The sequence below is a fragment of the Phyllobates terribilis genome, unplaced genomic scaffold, assembly GCF_046119375.1.
Source record: "Phyllobates terribilis strain yellow unplaced genomic scaffold, ASM4611937v1 Scaffold_1__5_contigs__length_1240528914, whole genome shotgun sequence".
NCBI classification, from domain to species: Eukaryota; Metazoa; Chordata; class Amphibia; order Anura; family Dendrobatidae; genus Phyllobates; species Phyllobates terribilis.
In genome coordinates this window covers 1,229,299,095-1,229,321,009 of record NW_027362761.1, presented here as the reverse complement: position 1 = coordinate 1,229,321,009, position 21,915 = coordinate 1,229,299,095, and the positions used below count along the sequence as shown (strand labels likewise).

Here is a 21,915-nt window from a genome sequence, read left to right as displayed (position 1 = left end):
CCCTATAGTCGATGGCTGTGTATATATAGTATCACTCAGGTCCCTATAGTCGATGGCTGTGTATATATAGTACCACACTGGTCCCTATAGTCGATGGCTGCGTATATATAGTACCACACTGGTCCCTATAGTAGATGACTGTGTGTATATATAGCACCACGCTGGTCCCTATAGTAGATGGCTGTGTGTATATAGCACCACGCTGGTCCCTATAGTCCATGGCTGTGTATATATAGTACCACACTGGTCCCTATAGTCGATGGCTGCGTATATATAGTACCACGCTGGTCCCTATAGTCGATGGCTGTGTGTATATAGCACCACACTGGTCCCTATAGTCAAAGGCTGTGTATATATAGCACCACGCTGGTCCCTATAGTCGATGGCTGTGTTTATATAGCACCACACTGGTCCCTATAGTCGATGGCTGTATATATATATAGCACCACACTGGTCCCTATAGTCGATGGCTGTGTGTATATATAGTACCACGCTGGTCCCTATAGTCGATGGCTGTGTTTATATAGTACCACGCTGGTCCCTATAGTCGATGGCTGTGTATATATAGCACCACACTGGTCCCTATAGTAGATGGCTGTGTATATATAGCACCACACTGGTCCCTATAGTCGATGGCTGTGTATATATAGCACCACACTGGTCCCTATAGTCGATGACTGTGTATATATAGCACCACACTGGTCCCTATAGTCGATGGCTGTGTATATATAGTATCACGCTGGTCCCTATAGTCGATGGCTTCGTATATATAGCACCACGCTGGTCCCTATAGTAGATGGCTGTGTATATATAGCACCACACTGGTCCCTATAGTCGATGGCTGTGTATATATAGTATCACACTGGTCCCTATAGTCAATGGCTGTTTATATATAGCATCACTCAGGTCCCTATAGTCGATGGCTGTGTATATATAGTACCACGCTGGTCCCTATAATAGATGGCTGTGTGTATATATAGCACCACGCTGGTCCCTATAGTAGATGGCTGTGTATAGTATCACGCTGGTCCCTATAGTCGATGGCTGTGTGTATATAGCACCACACTGGTCCCTATAGTCAAAGGCTGTGTATATATAGCACCACGCTGGTCCCTATAGTCCATGGCTGTGTATATATAGTACCACGCTGGTCCCTATAGTGGATGGCTGTGTATATATAGTATCACGCTGGTCCCTATAGTCGATGGCTGTGTATATATAGTATCACGCTGGTCCCTATAGTCGACGGCTGTGTATATATATAGTACCATGCTGGGCCCTATAGTCGATGGCTGTGTATATATAGTATCACACTGGTCCCTATAGTAGATGGCTGTGTATATATAGCACCACACTGGTCCCTATAGTCGATGGCTGTGTATATATAGTACCATGCTGGTCCCTATAGTCGATGGCTGTGTATATATAGCACCACACTGGTCCCTATAGTCGATGGCTGTGTATATATAGCACCACACTGGTCCCTATAGTCGATGGCTGTGTATATATAGCACCACACTGGTCCCTATAGTCGATGGCTGTGTATATATAGTATCACGCTGGTCCCTATAGTCAATGGCTGTTTATATATAGCATCACTCAGGTCCCTATAGTCGATGGCTGTGTATATATAGTACCACACTGGTCCCTATAGTCAAAGGCTGTGTATATATAGCACCACGCTGGTCCCTATAGTAGATGGCTGTGTATATATAGTACCACACTGGTCCCTATAGTTGATGGCTGTGTATATATAGTATCACTCTGGTCCCTATAATAGATGGCTGTGTGTATATATAGCACCACGCTGGTCCCTATAGTAGATGGCTGTGTATATATAGCACCACGCTGGTCCCTATAGTAGATGGCTGTGTATAGTATCACGCTGGTCCCTATAGTTGATGGCTGTGTGTATATAGCACCACACTGGTCCCTATAGTCAAAGGCTGTGTATATATAGCACCACGCTGGTCCCTATAGTCCATGGCTGTGTATATATAGTACCACACTGGTCCCTATAGTCGATGGCTGCATATATATAGTACCACGCTGGTCCCTATAGTGGATGGCTGTGTATATATAGTACCATGCTGGGCCCTATAGTCGATGGCTGTGTATATATAGTACCACACTGGTCCCTATAGTAGATGGCTGTGTATATATAGCACCACACTGGTCCCTATAGTCGATGGCTGTGTATATATAGCACCACGCTGGGCCCTATAGTCGATGGCTGTGTATATATAGTATCACACTGGTCCCTATAGTAGATGGCTGTGTATATATAGCACCACACTGGTCCCTATAGTCGATGGCTGTGTATATATAGCAACACACTGGTCCCTATAGTCGATGGCTGTGTTTATATAGCACCACACTGGTCCCTATAGTAGATGGCTGTGTATATATAGTATCACGCTGGTCCCTATAGTCGATGGCTGCGTATATATATAGTATCACACTGGTCCCTATAGTAGATGACTGTGTGTATATATAGCATCACGCTGGTCCCTATAGTCGATGGCTGTGTGTATATAGCACCACGCTGGTCCCTATAGTAGATGACTGTGTGTATATATAGCACCACGCTGGTCCCTATAGTCGATGGCTGTGTATATATAGTATCACACTGGTCCCTATAGTAGATGGCTGTGTATATATAGTACCACACTGGTCCCTATAGTAGATGACTGTGTGTATATATAGCACCACGCTGGTCCCTATAGTCGATGGCTGTGTGTATATAGCACCACGCTGGTCCCTATAGTCCATGGCTGTGTATATATAGTACCACACTGGTCCCTATAGTCGATGGCTGCGTATATATAGTACCACGCTGGTCCCTATAGTCGATGGCTGTGTGTATATAGCACCACACTGGTCCCTATAGTCGATGGCTGTGTATATATAGCACCACACTGGTCCCTATAGTCGATGGCTGTGTATATATAGTATCACGCTGGTCCCTATAGTAGATGGCTGTGTATATATAGTACCACGCTGTTCCCTATAGTCGATGGCTGTGTATATATAGCACCACACTGGTCCCTATAGTCGATGGCTGTGTATATATAGCACCACACTGGTCCCTATAGTCGATGGCTGTGTATATATAGTATCACGCTGGTCCCTATAGTCGATGGCTGTGTATATATAGTATCACGCTGGTCCCTATAGTCAATGGCTGTGTGTATATATAGCACCACACTGGTCCCTATAGTCGATGGCTGCGTATATATAGCACCACACTGGTCCCTATAGTGGATGGCTGTGTATATATAGCACCACACTGGTCCCTATAGTCGATGGCTGTGTATATATAGCACCACACTGGTCCCTATAGTCGAAGGCTGTGTATATATAGTATCACGCTGGTCCCTATAGTCAATGGCTGTGTGTATATATAGCACCACACTGGTCCCTATAGTCGATGGCTGTGTATATATAGTATCACACTGGTCCCTATAGTCAATGGCTGTTTATATATAGCACCACACTGGTCCCTATAGTCGATGGCTGTGTATATAGAGTATCACGCTGGTCCCTATAGTCAATGGCTGTTTATATATAGTATCACGCTGGTCCCTATAGTCAATGGCTGTTTATATATAGCACCACACTGGTCCCTATAGTAGATGGCTGTGTATATATAGTACCACACTGGTCCCTATAGTCGATGGCAGTGTATATATAGTACCACGCTGGTCCCTATAGTAGATGGCTGTGTATATATAGCACCACACTGGTCCCTATAGTAGATGGCTGTGTATATATAGCACCACACTGGTCCCTATAGTCGATGGCTGTGTATATATAGTACCACGCTGGTCCCTATAGTCGATGGCAGTGTATATATAGTACCACGCTGGTCCCTATAGTAGATGGCTGTGTATATATAGCACCACACTGGTCCCTATAGTAGATGGCTGTGTATATATAGCACCACTCAGGTCCCTATAGTCGATGGCTGTGTATATATAGTACCACGCTGGTCCCTATAGTAGATGGCTGTGTATATATAGCACCACACTGGTCCCTATAGTCGATGGCTGTGTATATATAGCACCACACTGGTCCCTATAGTCGATGGCTGTGTATATAGAGTATCACGCTGGTCCCTATAGTCAATGGCTGTTTATATATAGTATCACGCTGGTCCCTATAGTCAATGGCTGTTTATATATAGCACCACACTGGTCCCTATAGTCGATGGCAGTGTATATATAGCACCACGCTGGTCCCTATAGTCGATGGCTGTGTATATATAGTATCACGCTGGTCCCTATAGTCAATGGCTGTGTATATATATAGTATCACACTGGTCCCTATAGTAGATGGCTGTGTATATATAGTATCACGCTGGTCCCTATAGTCAATGGCTGTTTATATATATCATCACTCAGGTCCCTATAGTCGATGGCTGTGTATATATAGTACCACACTGGTCCCTATAGTCGATGGCTGTGTATATATAGCACCACACTGGTCCCTATAGTCGATGCCTGTGTATATATAGTATCACGCTGGTCCCTATAGTCGATGGCTGTGTATATATAGCACCACGCTGGTCCCTATAGTAGATGGCTGTGTATATATAGTACCACGCTGGTCCCTATAGTAGATGGTTGTGTATAGTACCACGCTGGTCCCTATAGTCGATGGCTGCGTATATATAGTACCACACTGGTCCCTATAGTAGATGACTGTGTATATATATAGTACCACGCTGGTCCCTATAGTAGATGGCTGTGTGTATATAGCACCACGCTGGTCCCTATAGTAGATGGCTGTGTATATATAGTACCACGCTGGTCCCTATAGTCGATGGCTGTGTATATATAGCACCACGCTGGTCCCTATAGTAGATGGCTGTGTATATATAGTACCACGCTGGTCCCTATAGTAGATGGTTGTGTATAGTACCACGCTGGTCCCTATAGTCGATGGCTGCGTATATATAGTACCACACTGGTCCCTATAGTAGATGGCTGTGTATATATATAGCACCACGCTGGTCCCTATAGTCCATGGCTGTGTATATATAGCACCACGCTGGTCCCTATAGTCGATGGCTGTGTATGTATAGTACCACACTGGTCCCTATAGTCGATGGCTGCGTATATATAGTACCACGCTGGTCCCTATAGTCGATGGCTGTGTGTATATAGCACCACACTGGTCCCTATAGTCAAAGGCTGTGTATATATAGCACCACGCTGGTCCCTATAGTCGATGGCTGTGTTTATATAGCACCACACTGGTCCCTATAGTCGATGGCTGTATTTATATAGCACCACACTGGTCCCTATAGTCGATGGCTGTGTGTATATATAGTACCACGCTGGTCCCTATAGTCGATGGCTGTGTTTATATAGTACCACGCTGGTCCCTATAGTCGATGGCTGTGTATATATAGTACCACGCTGGTCCCTATAGTCGATGGCTGTGTATATATAGTATCACTCTGGTCCCTATAGTAGATGGCTGTGTGTATATATAGCACCACACTGGTCCCTATAGTCGATGATTGTGTATATATAGTACCACGCTGGTCCCTATAGTCGATGGCTGTGTATATATAGTCCCACGCTGGTCCCTATAGTCGATGGCTGTGTATATATAGCACCACACTGGTCCCTATAGTCGATGGCTGTGTATATATAGCACCACACTGGTCCCTATAGTCGATGGTTGTGTATATATAGTACCACGCTGGTCCCTATAGTCGATGGCTGTGTATATATAGTATCACTCTGGTCTCTATAGTCGATGGCTGTGTATATATAGCACCACGCTGGTCCCTATAGTAGATGGTTGTGTATATATAGTACCACACTGGTCCCTAAAGTCGATGGCTGTGTGTATATATAGTACCACACTGGTCCCTATAGAAGATGACTATAAAATGTATGCACTCACCTGCACGGTATCGTAGACCAGAACTCCCATCATGCTTCCAGTCCCATATGAGATGGAGACAGTTTCATGGGTGGATTGAAATGTGGAGGACAAGCGAGGGTTAAATTTATTGTGATTTGCTGAGGGGAAACAAAAGGTTAAAGTAAATGGTGGAGATCTTATATGTGAAGAGAAGAACCCCGACACCGAGACGGACTTACAACAAGCGGCACTGGAGCAGGAGACAGAAGGGACCCACAAATCAGCTGATCCAGTATCAAACACCACAGAGAAATCCTGCGGAGGAGAACCGATGGAGATCCGCCCGAAATACTCGTTCTACATAACAGAAACAGGATGGAAATAATGACCATATACACTTCACTGACCATAAGAGCTTACACTCTACAGGAGAGAGAGGACCCCTCTGACCATAAGAACTTACACTCTACAGGGGAGAGAGGACCCCACTGACCATAAGAGCTTACACTCTACAGGGGAGAGAGGACCCCTCTGACCATAAGAACTTACACTCTACAGGGGAGAGAGGACCCCTCTGACCATAAGAACTTACACTCTACAGGAGAGAGAGAGGACCCCACTGACCATAAGAGCTTACACTCTACAGGAGAGAGAGCACCACACTGACCATAAGAACTTACACTCTACAGGAGAGGGAGAGGACCCCGCTGATCATAAGAACTTACACTCTACAGGAGAGGGAGAGGACCCCACTGACCATAAGAGCTTACACTCTACAGGAGAGAGAGCACCACACTGACCATAAGAACTTACACTCTACAGGAGAGGGAGAGGACCCCGCTGATCATAAGAACTTACACTCTACAGGAGAGGGAGAGGACCCCGCTGATCATAAGAACTTACACTCTACAGGAGAGAGAGAGGACCCCACTGACCATAAGAGCTTACACTCTACAGGAGAGGGAGAGGACCCCGCTGATCATAAGAACTTACACTCTACAGGAGAGAGAGAGGACCCCGCTGGCCATAAGAACTTACACTCTACAGGAGAGGGAGAGGACCCCGCTGATCATAAGAACTTACACTCTACAGGAGAGAGAGAGGACCCCGCTGGCCATAAGAGCTTACACTCTACAGGAGAGAGAGGACCCCACTGACCATAAGAGCTTACACTCTACAGAAGAGAGAGAGGAACCCACTGACCATAAGAGCTTACACTCTACAGAAGAGAGAGAGGAACCCACTGACCATAAGAGCTTACACTCTACAGAAGAGAGAGAGGAACCCACTGACCATAAGAGCTTACACACTACAGGAGAGAGAGAGGACCCCACTGACCATAAGAGCTTACACTCTACAGGAGAGAGAGAGGACTCCACTGACCATAAGAGCTTACACTCTACAGGAGAGAGAGAGGACCCCACTGACCATAAGAGCTTACACTCTACAGGAGAGAGAGAGGACCCCACTGACCATAAGAGCTTACACTCTACAGGAGAGAGAGAGGACCCCACTGACCATAAGAACTTACACTCTACAGGAGAGGGAGAGGACCCCACTGACCTTAAGAACTTACACTCTACAGGAGAGGGAGAGGACCCCGCTGACCATAAGAACTTACAATCTACAGGAGAAAGAGAGGTTCCAGCTGACCATAACAGCTTATACTCTACAGGAGAGAGAGGACCCCACTGACCATAAGAGCTTACACACTACAGGAGAGAGGGGACCCCACTGACCATAAGAGCTTACACTCTACAGGAGAGAGAGAGGACTCCACTGACCATAAGAGCTTACACTCTACAGGAGAGAGAGAGAGGACCTCACTGACCATAAGAGCTTACACACTACAGGAGAGAGGGGACCCCACTGACCATAAGAGCTTACACACTACAGGAGAGAGAGGACCCCACTGACCATAAGAGCTTACACTCTACAGGAGAGAGAGAGGACCGCACTGACCATAAGAGCTTACACTCTACAGGAGAGAGAGAGGACCCCACTGACCATAAGAGCTTACACTCTACAGGAGAGAGAGAGGACCCCACTGACCATAAGAGCTTACACTCTACAGGAGAGAGAGAGGAACCCACTGACCATAAGAGCTTACACTCTACAGGAGAGAGAGAGGACCGCACTGACCATAAGAGCTTATACTCTACAGGAGAGAGAGGACCACACTGATCATAAGAGCTTACACTCTACAGGAGAGAAAGAGGACCCCACTGACCATAAGAGCTTACACTCTACAGGAGAGAGAGGACCCCTCTGACCATAAGAGCTTACACTCTACAGGAGAGAGGACCCCACTGACCATAAGAGCATACACTCTACAGGAGAGAGAGGACCCCACTGACCATAAGAGCATACACTCTACAGGAGAGGACCCCGCTGACCATAAGAGCTTACACTCTACAGGAGAGAGAGAGAGGACCCCACTGACCATAAGAGCTTACACACTACAGGAGAGAGGGGACCCCACTGACCATAAGAGCTTACACTCTACAGGAGAGAGAGGACCCCACTGACCATAAGAGCTTACACTCTACAGGAGAGAGAGGACCCCACTGACCATAAGAGCTTACACTCTACAGGAGAGAGAGGACCCCACTGACCATAAGAGCTTACACACTACAGGAGAGAGGGGACCCCACTGACCATAAGAGCTTACACTCTACAGGAGAGAGAGGACTCCACTGACCATAAGAGCTTACACTCTACAGGAGAGAGAGAGAGGACCCCACTGACCATAAGAACTTACACTCTTCACGAGAGAGAGACTAGGTATATATATATATGTGATGGACCATGATCATTAATATGGATGTGGACCCTCTACAGTATATACTCAGTATACAGTACAGACCAAAAGTTTGGACACACCTTCTCATTTAAAGATTTTTCTGTATTTTCATGACTATGAAAATTGTACATTCACACTGAAGGCATCAAACTATGAATTAACACATGTGGAATTATATACTTAACAAAAAAGTGTGAAACAACTGAAAATATGTCTTATATTCTAGGTTCTTCACAGTAGCCACCTTTTGCTTTGATGACTGCTTTGCACACTCTTGGCATTCTCTTGATGAGCTTCAAGTGGTAGTCACCAGAAATGGTCTTCACTTCACAGGTGTGCCCTGTCAGGTTTAATAAGTGGGATTTGCCTTATAAATGGAGTTGGGACCATCAGTTGTAGTGTGCAGAAGTCTGGTGGATACACAGCTGATAGTCCTACTGAATAGACTGTTAGCTGCTTTTTTCTTGCCATAATATAAATTCTAAGTAAAGAAAAACGAGTGGCCATCATTACTTCAAGAAATGAAGGTCAGTCAGTGCGAAAAATTGGGAAAACTTTGAAAGTGTCCCCAAGTGCAGTTGCAAAAACCATCAAGCGCTACAAAGAAACTGCCTCACATGAGGACCGCCCCCGGAAAGTAAGACCAAGAGTCACCTCTGCTTCTGAGGATAAGTTTATCTGAGTCACCAGCCTCAGAAATCGCAGGTTAACAGCAGCTCAGATTAGAGACCAGGTCAATGCCACACAGAGTTCTAGCAGCAGACACATCTCTACAACAACTGTTAAGAGGAGACTTTGTGCAGCAGGCCTTCATGGTAAAATAGCTGCTAGGAAACCACTGCTAAGGACAGGCAACAAGCAGAAGAGACTTGTTTGGGCTAAAGAACACAAGGAATGGACATTAGACCAGTGGAAATCTGTGCTTTGGTCTGAGGAGTCCAAATTTGAGATCTTTGGTTCCAACCACCGTGTCTTTGTGCGACGCTGAAAAGGTGAACGGATGGACTCTACATGCCTGGTTCCCACCGTGAAGCATGGAGGAGGAGGTGTGATGGTGTGGGGGGGCTTTGCAGGTGACACTGTTAGGGATTTATTCAAAATTGAAGGCATACTGAACCAGCATGGCTACCACAGCATCTTGCAGCGGCATGCTATTCCATCCGGTTTGCGTTTAGTTGGACCATCATTTATTTTTCAACAGGACAATGACCACAAACACACCTCCAGGCTGTGTAAGGGCTATTTGACCAAGAAGGAGAGTGATGGGATGCTACGCCAGATGACCTGGCCTCCACAGTCACCAGACCTGAACCCAATCGAGATGGTTTGGGGTGAGCTGGACCGCAGAGTGAAGGCAAAAGGGCCAACAAGTGCTAAGCATCTCTGGGAACTCCTTCAAGATTGTTGGAAGACCATTTCCGGTGACTACCTCTTGAAGCTCATCAAGAGAATGCCAAGAGTGTGCAAAGCTGTCATCAAAGCAAAAGGTTGCTACTTTGAAGAACCTAGAATATAAGACATATTTTCAGTTGTTTCACACTTTTTTGTTAAGTATATAATTCCACATGTGTTAATTCATAGTTTTGATGCCTTCAGTGTGAATGTACAATTTTTATAGTCAGAAAAATCTTTAAATGAGAAGGTGTGTCCAAACTTTTGGTCTGTACTGTATATAAGATGGACCATGGCCATTAATATGGATGTAGACCCTCTACAGTATATACTCAGTATATATATATGTGATGGACCATGATCATTAATATGGATGTAGACCCTCTACAGTATATACTCAGTATATATATATGTGATGGACCATGATCATTAATATGGATGTGGACCCTCTACAGTATATACTCAGTATATATATGTGATGGACCATGATGATTAATATGGATGTGGACTTTACAGAGAGAATCAGCCTTCACTTACATCCATGTAGTTGAGTAATGGCTCCATGGCGGCCTCCTCCTCCTCATCCTCTGGGATATATTTACTGTAGAGATCGTGCTCATAAGAGAGACCTTCACTCAGAAGACCATGTTCTTGTAGAGTCCTCCTCAGGGACTTTCTTCTGATCAGGGGAACACTAGAAATATATAGTATCATATATTGATGACAAAATCGTTATACAAGACCAAGAATGTATACTTGAATGATGGAGATACACATACAGAATCCAAAAACACATGGTAGAAGGTCTGCCATGTTCCCCAATGATAATCCACATCTGCTGTGCACACGCTGCGGAAATTTCCGCTGCGGATTATCATTGCGGAAAAATCGGCAGCACTACCAATTATTTTGCATAATCGCGGCATTTTCGCCACTATTGACTTGCATTGAATCGCATAATATCCGCATGACTACATCGGTACGTGCGGATATCACACGGTTCAATGTGCGGATGGTACCCGGGTGTGGAGGACGGGAGACTCTCCCCCGGACCCGGGTACCATAGTACCTGTAAAAAGAAAAAAAAGAATAAAATAAAAAATATACATTATACTTACCTCCTGATGGCCCCTGGTGTCCTTCTCCGGTCTCCCCGGCGGCTCACGATGGTCTAAAAGGACCTTCCATGACATCATTTAGACGTGATGGGTTACGCGACCGCTGTAATGTAGGAGAGGCCTCCGTCCCGTGTAATGTAGGAGAGGCCTCCGTCCCGTGTAATGTAGGAGAGGCCACCATCCAGGGACACAGTGAGTGACAGCTCAGCCGCCCTATGTATAGCAGGGGTATCATTGAAAGAATTAAAACCCATAACACATATCCCGGGAGGGGGCATTCTCCCCTCCCCCCTCACACAGAATTTCTCAAGGAGAAGGAGCTTGCAATCTAAGAGCCTCTTTAAAGTAGAATTGCACAGTTGACATATAAGGAAATTATGTATAGATACGAACAAATTAAAATTATTTTTGAAAGCTCAGACTCCCTGGTGTGGACAGGTAATTAAGACTGGTATATTTGCTGGGAATAGACATGAAGGCTGGGATTTGTTTGATTAAGGGAGGAGAAGTAGGCTCTGCTCCAGGATGATCTGCTATGATGGAAAAAACTTCCCCAGGCTTTGTATCGCCGATGAATAGTTATGAATATTGGAGTTTGTATAGGTCTGATATTGCTGAGACATACATTTTCAACTTCAGGCCTAATAGGGGAAGAATATGCATATTTTTTCATAACTGTGACAAATCCTTATAAGCTCCAAATCAATAGTAACCAGATCGCCGACAACAGCCATGCCATGTTTCCTATCCAAGGAAAGGTAAAATCCCGATAAAAAATATGACAGCGATATCAAACTCCTGTGATCGTCAGGAATGAAGATATTGTGAATTGTCATAGAAGATGTGTGTCATAGAAAATATTAACATATCTGCAGTCACACTAGAGAGGTACATTCTCCCCCTTCTTTTTCCTCTCACATAGAGTTGCAGTATAAGACAAAAGCTGACAGTCTAAGGCTCTTAGATGTGACTTACAAAATGTAACATATGGGAAATGAGTAAGACTGTGATGTATAGATTGGAGACAAAGACAATGAACCATCTTAATTAATATGAAGGCAGTCCCTTTGTGAAGTGAAGGACCCCAGCAGTGCCCCGGTGACTGAACGAGGATGTATATTGTGCATGGACAAAGAGTTACAGATTGGAAAAATAGTTAAGACAGGAAAAGGCTTTTTAAGTGGATTAATGTGAATATCTCACAGCCTTTGAAGATATCTATTGTCACCCACTATACACATTACATTCATCACAACAGCTTCACCGTGAAAAGAGATGTTTCCTAAAGAAAAGGTTGAATATCGTAGTTTGTATCAATCCGAACAATCTACGGTCATCTTTAGCTGCCTTCTCCTCGCTCTCCTGTCCAGACTCAGCATTGTCACATTATAACAACACATTGCAGAGCGCCCTGGATGAAGCAGCTCCTGCTACACGCAGAATGACCTGGTATAGACGATGGCAGCCCTGGCACACTTTACAAACATGTTTTCTCCAGTACTGCTCAAGTTGTGCTGAGCGTCTGTGGAGAAAATCACTTTCAGCAGAAGACTTCATCCACTATAAATTTATGCTCAAAGCCTATAACTCTGCTCTCCATCTGGCTAAACAAGTCTACTTTACCACCCTCATCACATCTCTAGCCAGCAATCCTTAATGACTCTTTGAAACTTTCCACTCCCTCCTGAGCCTTAAAGTACAGACCCCTGTCACCAACCTCAGCACCGACGATCTAGCCACTTATTTCCTACAAGAAAATCTATCATATCCATCAACATATCTTTGCATAACCCCCTCAGAGCCTGGATCTCCTTCCCTCTTGCACCTCAAGTTCACTTTCCATCTTCGAGCCGGTCACAGAAGAAGTGAACAAACTCCTCGCTTCTTCTCGCCTACAACCTGCAACAGTGACCCTATTCACTCACATCTCCTTCAGTCCCTTTCCCCAGCTGTCAATACCCACCTAACTAGAATATTTAACCTCTCTCTTTCTTCAGATATCTTTCCCTCTTCACTCAAACATGCCATTATAACCCCTTTACTTAAAAAGCCATCAGCACTGCGCTGCTAACTACAGACCGGTCAATAATCTTCCTTTACTCTCCTCTTCTCTTTGTATACTGCCGCTATTGGACAAACCATCAGCAGATTTGGTTTCCAGCATCATCTCTATGCTGATGAGACCCAACTATACACTTCTTCCCCTGAAATCACCCCCACTCTAATACAAAATACCAGTGCTTGTCTTTCTTCTGTCTCTAACATCATGTCCTCCCTCTATCTGAAACTGAATCTCTTCAAAACTGAACTCCTTGTTTTTCCTCCCTCTACTAACCTACCTATACCTGAATTTGCAATTTCCTTGGGTGGTGCCACCATAACTCCCAAGCAGCAAGCCCACTGTCTTGAAGTAATATTTGACACACAACTTTCCTTTATTCCCCATATACAATCACTCACTCGCTCTCGTCACCTGCATCTTAAAAACATCTGCAGAATCCAAACTTTTCTTACCTTTGATACTGCAAAAACTCTTACTGTCGGTCTTATTCACTCTCGTCTGGACTACTGCAACTCTCTACTGATCAGTCTCCTTCTAACCAAAATCTCTTCTCTCCAATCCATTCTGAATCAGCAGCCAGGGTCATATTTCTATCAAGCCACTTCACTGACGCCTCTACCCTGTGCCAGTCATTGCACTGGTTACCCATTCACAGAATATAATACAATCTCATCTCTCTCACTCACAAAGCTCTCCATAATGCTGCATCACGGTATATCTCATCCCTCTTTTCTGTCTATCACCCTTCCTCTGTCCTCTGTTCTGCAACTGATCCAAGACTAACATCCTCCATAATCCGAACCTCGCCTCAAAGACTTCTCTCGTGCTGCACCAGTTTTCTGGAATGCACTGCCCCAAACCATCAGACTAATATCTAGCACTCATGTTTTTAAGCATGCTTTAAAAATACATTTAGACAAGCCTACCACCTCAACTCACCAACCTAACTCTCCCCTGTTCCCTCCTAAATATTAATCTTAATCTGCCCCTGCGTATTCATCTGTCTCCACATCCTCCATGTACCAAATAGCACACGGTAACTGCACTTAGACAGATACTGGCTGATGACCATGTTCTACCTATTGTGTCCACCTATTTCCATATAGATTCTAAGTTTGCTAGTAACCAGACCCTCACTGCCCCTGTAACTGTTGAAATGTGTTACATCGTATTGTTTGTATTGTCTGTACATGTCCCTACTTAATTGTAAAGTGCTGCGGAATATGTTGGCGCTATATAAATAAAAATTATTATTATTATTATTATTATTATTATTATGATAGTGATGGGGCATACATTTTCGGCTTCAGGGCTAATAGAGGAAGAATATGCATATTGTTTCATAATTGTGACACCTGCCTAAATAGTGTACAGATAACTGACAACAGCCATGTCATGTTTGGTTTCTGAATACAGATAAGATCCGAATGAAAAATATGGTGGCGATCTCAAATGTCTGCAATCATCTGGAGAGGAGTTATCGCATAAGTTGGGGATTTCATAAAATCATGAAGGGGTGAGAACAATCCACAACCCAGACCACATGAGGTCATCATGGGGTGTGTGTGGGTGTAACTCAGGTTCTCATAAAAGATCAAAGCAAATTATGATCTGTGTTCAATGCTGAGGAAGATACATGTCAGTGCAGGCTTGATCCCGTTAACAAGACGTTTTCAACTGGATTGCTTCCGTCCGCTATCTGACTCATCTCTGCGAGCAGCGTAGTAAGTTTCTTTTGTTTTATCCATTTTATTTTATAGAACGGTGTATGCTATATTGTTTTGTTCCCTTTGTAAAATCTTTGTATATTATTTTATAAGCACTGCCTCTTTTGGATTAAATATGACATTTAATAATTCTGTTCTGTTAGTTCTGTAAACCGCGCCTCGTAGCCATACGCTACCAGAAACTAGGCCTCCAGTCAGCCTGTAAAAATGACTGGTGGTGGCAGCTAATAATCTCTCTGGTATTTTCGTGGAGTTAGCAGGGACAGTTACTGGGGTATATACATATTCCATGCATTGGAATCCAGAGGAGTATACACCATATGATCACTGTTAGTTTCCCAATAACCGGCTGTGAAGACCTGGTGTCTTCCGTGAGCGTAACACTACTCAGACAACACATGATGAGGGTAGAACAGCGTGGCAATACTTTAATGAACCATAAAGTGGACAATAAACACACAGAACAGTTCCAGCAAGTACCCAAGATGGTAAAATATTACACAGTCTCACCCTTCCGCTGGCCCACCTGGGATAGAACAGCTGTGACTTTAGGGACTTCCAGGGCCAACTACCTCAACCAGTGGCCCCCCGCTTCTGGCGGGCCCCCACAGAGAAGAGGGGAAGAAGAGAGTTTCCATGGGGCCAGGCGACCGGTGGGTCCCTCATGGAAACTCTCTATGGACTGCTAGCTTCCTAACCCGCCAGGTTCAATATTGTGGCTCAATAAAGTATTGCCACGCTGTTCTACCCTCACCCTGTGTCGTCTGAGTAGTGTTACGCCCACAGAAGACCCCGGGTCTTCACATTTTGGTGGAAACAGTGGGATCTTTAAATCAACATTATTGTTTCAGAATCAAAGAGGAGACAACAATCAGGGTTATACAAATACTGGTCTGTCCTTATTGACCAGGCACATAAATACACATAGATAATAGTGTATTTCTTCTGGCTTAAGAAATCTAAACGTCTGGCTTATTAAGATTATAGGCTGTATTGTCACACCGGCATATTAGTGGAAACAGCCTGAGGCCTCCTCCGTTAATCGTCGACCAATCTTGCAATTGTCTGGACAATAGGAGGCAGCAGAGACCTGTTCGCTCAGAAGATTACAGCAGGTGGTTCTGTGTGACCACCCAAGCTGTGATAGCGTGACAAATTGGTGGCAGCGGTGGGATATTATAGAACATCAGTGGCTGGATTAAGCAATCATTCCTGTCACTGAAAACTTTCACGGTTCTTGCGAGAATTCTGTGTAGAGTTTTGAGGAATCAGACTCGGTGTTTTATTATTTTTTATCTGGGACATTACTGTACTGTACAGTGTAGCAGTTACACCCTCCCCTCTCTCTTGTTTTTCTGTCCTATCTTTTGTTTGACAATGATGGCTACGAGCCCTGTTAATCACCAGCAGTCCAAGGACACTTTCATTGCTCTCTGTACATGAGACAGATTGACTCCAAGGGCAAAACCAAGAACCAAATGATTGCTAAACTGTTGTAAGGTGCCGCTGAGCCCGTTAGTCACCGAAACCCTGAGGAAGGGCAGGCCGGCCAATGCTTAGGTGGCGCTGCTGCAGAGGTCCCACCTGTGAATGGCAGCCATACCCACATCCTGGGTAGTGTGGACCCCCACCTGCAGATGGCCTTGGAGAAACTCGATGCAGACGATCGTGAGAGACATCTGAAGCTGATTCTGCGATTTTAAGAAGGAGCAGAGCAACAGGCCCAAACCAACCAAGAGCTGAGAGAGCTGAGCGAGATCATCAAGACGAGCGTCTGTACAAGATGGAGTTAGTCCGAATACAGAAGGAGCCATCCACCTCATGGAACAGTGAGTCCAGCCATGCCCACAACTTTAAACTCCATCCTGAGAATTTTCCTCAGGAAAAAGGAAAGGAACAAGGACTTGGACATATTTATGCGGGGGTTTGAAAAGGCCTGCAGACAGTGCCAGTTGTCTGCGGATCAGTGGGCCCAATGACTAACCCCAGGGCTCAGAGGCAAAACTCTAGAGATGTTCAGCTCTACTTCTAGAGACCAAGATGGAGACTATGAGGCTATCAAACAGGCCCTGATAAAGAAGTACCAGCTGATTCCAGAGGTATACCGCAAAAAGTTCCAGACCCTCCAGCGTGGACCACATGACACCTACAGTGACGTGGTAGACGGGCTCAGAACCAACTTTGAGCAGTTAGTCCAAGGACTGTCAGTCACCACCTTTGAGGACCTGAAGGATTTGATGGTGAAGGACCAATTTCTTCATCTTTGCCCTGTGAAGGTGAGACAGTTTGTGCTGGATCGGGAGACAAACTAAGCCGCTGAAGCAGCTCAGATTGCAAACACCTATGGGGTCAACCGCACCCCTGAGAAGCGGAAGTCAGCCGTCTCCAGCTGGATAGGAGGCAAACCACCACCAATGCCCCTGCCAGACGATCTTCATGAGGTCCTGCCCTATCTTCCAGCACCCAGCCGGCATCTGACTCCCACCAGTTCTATACCTGCGACTGAACTAGTCACATCAGTCTCATCTGCCCAGAGAGGCAGAAGATAAACCCCACACCTGAGGCCCAGGGTCCTACTGCAGCTATTCTTTTTGTGGGAGGGCCGGTTGGGAGAGCCCATGAAAATTTTCAACCAGTTACTGTGGGCAACACAGTCACTGTTGGGCTCAAGGACACCGATGCAGAACAAACCCTCATTCACCCTGAGTTTGTGTTACCGGAAGAACTCATCCCTGGGAAGACTCTGACTGTCACAGAGTTTGGGTGTGTTCGCCGTCCATTACCAATGGCCAGGCTTTTCCTGGATTATCGTGCAGGGAGGGGATTGAGGGAAGTGGGGGTGTCCGAGAACCTTCTCACAAGTGTGTAATTGGGAACCGACCTGGGACAGTTGGTTGCCCGATACATTACTGACAATCCTTCCAGACCTGGTATTTCATGCTGTGGGGTGATGGTCTGACTCATTTTAAGGGATCCTCAGCAACAAGTGCTAAGGTCGATGGGGACAGGCACAGAGATCATGAAACAGGTGGTCCCTGGCAGCTGACCAGTGTCAAGGCGGATAGTGACATGGCCGGTGGTAGCTGCCCCATGATTAACACGACTTCAGAGGTAACAGGCGAGGATGGGGAGAAGCATGGGGATCATAAGGAAGGTGGTCGTATGCAGCTGACCAGTGTCACGAAGGACTGTGACATGGCCAGTGCTAGGTGTCCCATAATTAACACAGCTCCTGAAGTAACAAGGGGGCACGGAGAAGGTCTTATCCCCAGCATGTCCGGATGGTGGGAAAGTGTGTCCAACAACCAGTCAGGGTGAGAGAAAAGGTGTTCAACTGTCTGTCAGGATAATGGGAAAGCAGTGCCCATAGCCTGTCAGAGGGGTGGGAAGGTATGTCCCACAACATGTTTCGGGGGGTAGAAAAGCAGGATCCTCAGTCTGTCAGGGTGGTGGGAAGGTGCTATGCGCTTCGCAGAGGGATCCAGCAAGACTGACACCAAACCAGCAAAGGCGCAGTCACAGACACATTGGCACAAGCTGCCCAACTAGGCGAGCTATTGAGGGCCGGGAATACTCTTCACCCAGCTCCCAGCAAATGGAGGGGGACTTTGGCAGAGCCCTTCCCAGGCCCACTGTCACCAGACAGCGGGCATCTGGTGACGTGACTGGTGCCTAGTCAAGAGCCAGGTTAGTAAAACTAGAAGAGAAAATGAGAACCTCTGAAAAGATAGCAAGACAAATGCTAGCACCACGCATCACCAAGCACATAGGGAAATGCAATAAACAGCAAAGGACTGAGCAGAGAGCAGGATTATATAGCCGGCCTAATGATCAGGTGTGGATTACCTCCCAATCATCCCCAGACAGCCACTCCCTGTTAGCATCAACAGAAGACTGGAAAAAATCCCACCGTTGCTTAGTGGCAGAAAAAACAGAGTCCTGTATTGCCTGGCAACCAGAGAAGACAGAGTCCCATCTTTCCTGGGCAGAGAAATCAGTGAGAGACAAGGTATACCGTGTCCTGACACATTTCACAACACCAGAAGGTGACGCCACACAAGATCGGACAGTTTCCCTGCACGAGTAGTAACTCTGCTTCCAGGGTCAGGACAATGGCAGCACCTGCGACTGGAGTAGGACAGCACCAGACCTAATTCATTCCCAGGTGGGAGCACAGAACCATGATTCATAACAGTAGCCCCCTCCAAAGGAGAGACCTCCGGACTCTCATCACCCACCTTGTCCAGAAACCTCTTATATAACTCAGCAATGAGAAGATTGGGATCTATATTACCTCTCGTGACCCAGAACCTCTGCTCAGGACTGGACCCCCCCAGTGAATCAAATACTGAATTGAGTCCGAATTCTACCAGAGTCCAAAGAGAGTATTACATCACCTCACACAGTGCAGGGGGAAAGCACACAACTCCTGACAGTCTCCATGTACATATATATTATACTGTGGTGGTCAGGAATGAAGACATTCAGTAGTAGGATTCTCCTTCCTCGTAGCCCACATTCGTCCTCATGCTTTGACCCCCTCAGGCTTCAGGGGCAGGGTCCTGTCTCTGTACAGAAGCACAGACATGTGTTCCTGCTGGTTATTACTTGCCCCAATAGCAGCATGGTGCGTCTCCTAATGTCGGACCTGTCCTCCTCACTGGCTGAGTGACTGAGCTCTTCAGACCACAGTCCAATATCACTGACCGCCACTAGTACCGGCCGTCACTGACCGCCACTAGTACCGGCCGTCACTGACCGCCACTAGTACCGGCCGTCACTGACCGCCATTAGCACCGGCCGTCACTGACCGCCACTAGCACCGGCCGTCACTGACCGCCACTAGCACCGGCCGTCACTGACCGCCACTAGCACCGGCCGTCACTGACCGCCACTAGCACCGGCCGTCACTGACCGCCACTAGCACCGGCCGTCACTGACCGCCACTAGTACCGGCCGTCACTGACCGCCACTAGTACCGGCCGTCACTGACCGCCACTAGTACCGGCCGTCACTGACCGCCACTAGTACCGGCCGTCACTGACCGTCACTAGTACCGGCCGTCACTGACCGTCACTAGTACCGGCCGTCACTGACCGTCACTAGTACCGGCCATCACTGCTGCATCAATCCTATTCGCAGAGCACAGAGGCGGAATGAACGGGACTTACTGCACCAGAGCTTCAGCAATAGCCATGAGAACTACGAGCAGCAGGAGCTTCATGATGGCCGGAGTGTGCTCTTCACTGGGCTGGAAACGTCTGATCCAGTGACTTTCATCCAGCCTTATTCACACACACGCCCTCGCCTGCTGTTTTCTACCATTAAGCACAGTGATTGGTTCCTCAGTCCATACCTGCAAGAATAGTCTACCCAGGTGGTATCGTCTTGGCCTCGGTCTACAGGAGGCTTCCATGGCTTTGGGATAAAGGTCTCAGGTTGTTATCAACCTTTTATCAAATCTGTTTGAATAAAGAATTGAGAGCAAATGACAAAGTATAAACCAAACAAGAAAGCAATCCACCTCGCAGTCAGAACACGAAGCCGCCATCGGAAAGATCAACACGTCGTCAGAGGTCGGAGAAATGACAAGGAGCTCTGTGGGAGGCGAGGAGAATAAGTCCACGTCCTGGAAGGAGAAGAGAATGAAAAGGGTGATCACAATCACAGCAGAAAACATGGCTGAACGGGATAAAAGGGATCAGGCAAGGACTTGGGACCCCCCGGCTGATGGCAACGCTCATCCCATTAAGACCACAACTCCTAAGGAAGCTTTCATCATGAAGGGGAGCAGTGTGCTGAGCAGATGATGAGCGTTTCCACAGGTCCTATATGTAGACGGACATTTCGGGGGCTTTCTGTTATGACTAGTGTTGAGCGAGCATGCTCAACACTGCTCGGTACTCGCCTGAGCATCTCACTACTCGGGATGTTCGGCGAGCACCGAGCATTTCCAGGTTACTCGGGCGGGAGCTCGGGTCTCCTCCCTGCACGTTTGGCACTCTTTACAGAGCCAATGATCATGCAGGGATTGCCAGCCAGTCACTGTAATGCCACAGCCATGTTTGTGGGCATTACAGTGATTGGCTGGCCGCACAGCGTCACCTCGAGTATTTAAAACCGGGCGCCGCCATCTTGGACACAGTCGCCCGGGATCAGACAGTGTAGGGACAGCGCTGCTGAGCTAGGGAGAGATTTATACTGTGAAATAGTTAGTGTAGGGTCTGTAAAGGCTGCCAGATCAAACAAACAGTCCTTCTCAGGACTAATATCCATCCCAGATACCAGGCAGGCAGGCTGTATAGGAGACACAGTGGTTACACCAGCAAACGCTGCATTACAGTCCTGTGTGCTCCTGCTGCTGAAATTGCTGGACTTAGCTCCAGGTCTCGGGGGCCAGGAAAAATCCTTTTTTTTTCATCTAAATCCTCTTTTTTTTTCCTCCTTCACACTGTACAAATACCCGTCTTATTAACCTTTTGGTGTCCACCCCCCCCCCCCCCCCCAAAAAAAAAAGTGTGTGACAGTTCAAACACAAATATATCTGTTGAAAATAGTCTGGTGTAGGCCAGAGAAACAGAAGTGTGGTTTCGCAGTTCCAAACCTCTGTATTATCCACTTTTGGGCCATTTGTACCAACAAAAAAAAACAGTTTGAGTGTGTCGCTCACTGTTCAGCCGCAAATATATATATTTAAAAAAGTCTGGTATACACCAGTAAATTATTACTGTGGTTTTGCTGTTCCACAGTAAGAAGTCTCTATTATTCAGCTTTTGGTATTTTTTCCGTAAAGAAAAACAGTAATAGTGTCTCCTGATTGTTCAGATTGTTTAAAAGAGTCCGGTGTAGGCCAGAGAAATAGAACTGTGGTTTTCCTCTCCCACTGTTCTAATCTACTTTTTATTACTCTTTTTCCATTGATAGTGCGAGTGT

The 21,915-nt window shown here is 46.2% G+C and overlaps 1 protein-coding gene across 1 annotated transcript in view; it reads right to left on the bottom strand.

Moving 5' to 3' along the window:
* The window catches only part of LOC141164575 (pepsin A-like), a 224,975-nt gene extending 204,665 nt beyond the window's left edge, over positions 1–20,310 (bottom strand). Inside the window, exons 1-4 of the mRNA XM_073649973.1 lie at positions 20,154–20,310; positions 10,613–10,769; positions 6,120–6,237; positions 5,920–6,038 (exon numbers count right to left, since the gene is read on the bottom strand). Coding sequence (XP_073506074.1) covers positions 5,920–6,038; positions 6,120–6,237; positions 10,613–10,769; positions 20,154–20,206 — 447 coding nt within the window. The 5' untranslated portion in view covers positions 20,207–20,310. The remainder of the gene's footprint in view (positions 1–5,919; positions 6,039–6,119; positions 6,238–10,612; positions 10,770–20,153) is intronic.
* Between the last annotated feature and the right edge of the window lie 1,605 nt (positions 20,311–21,915).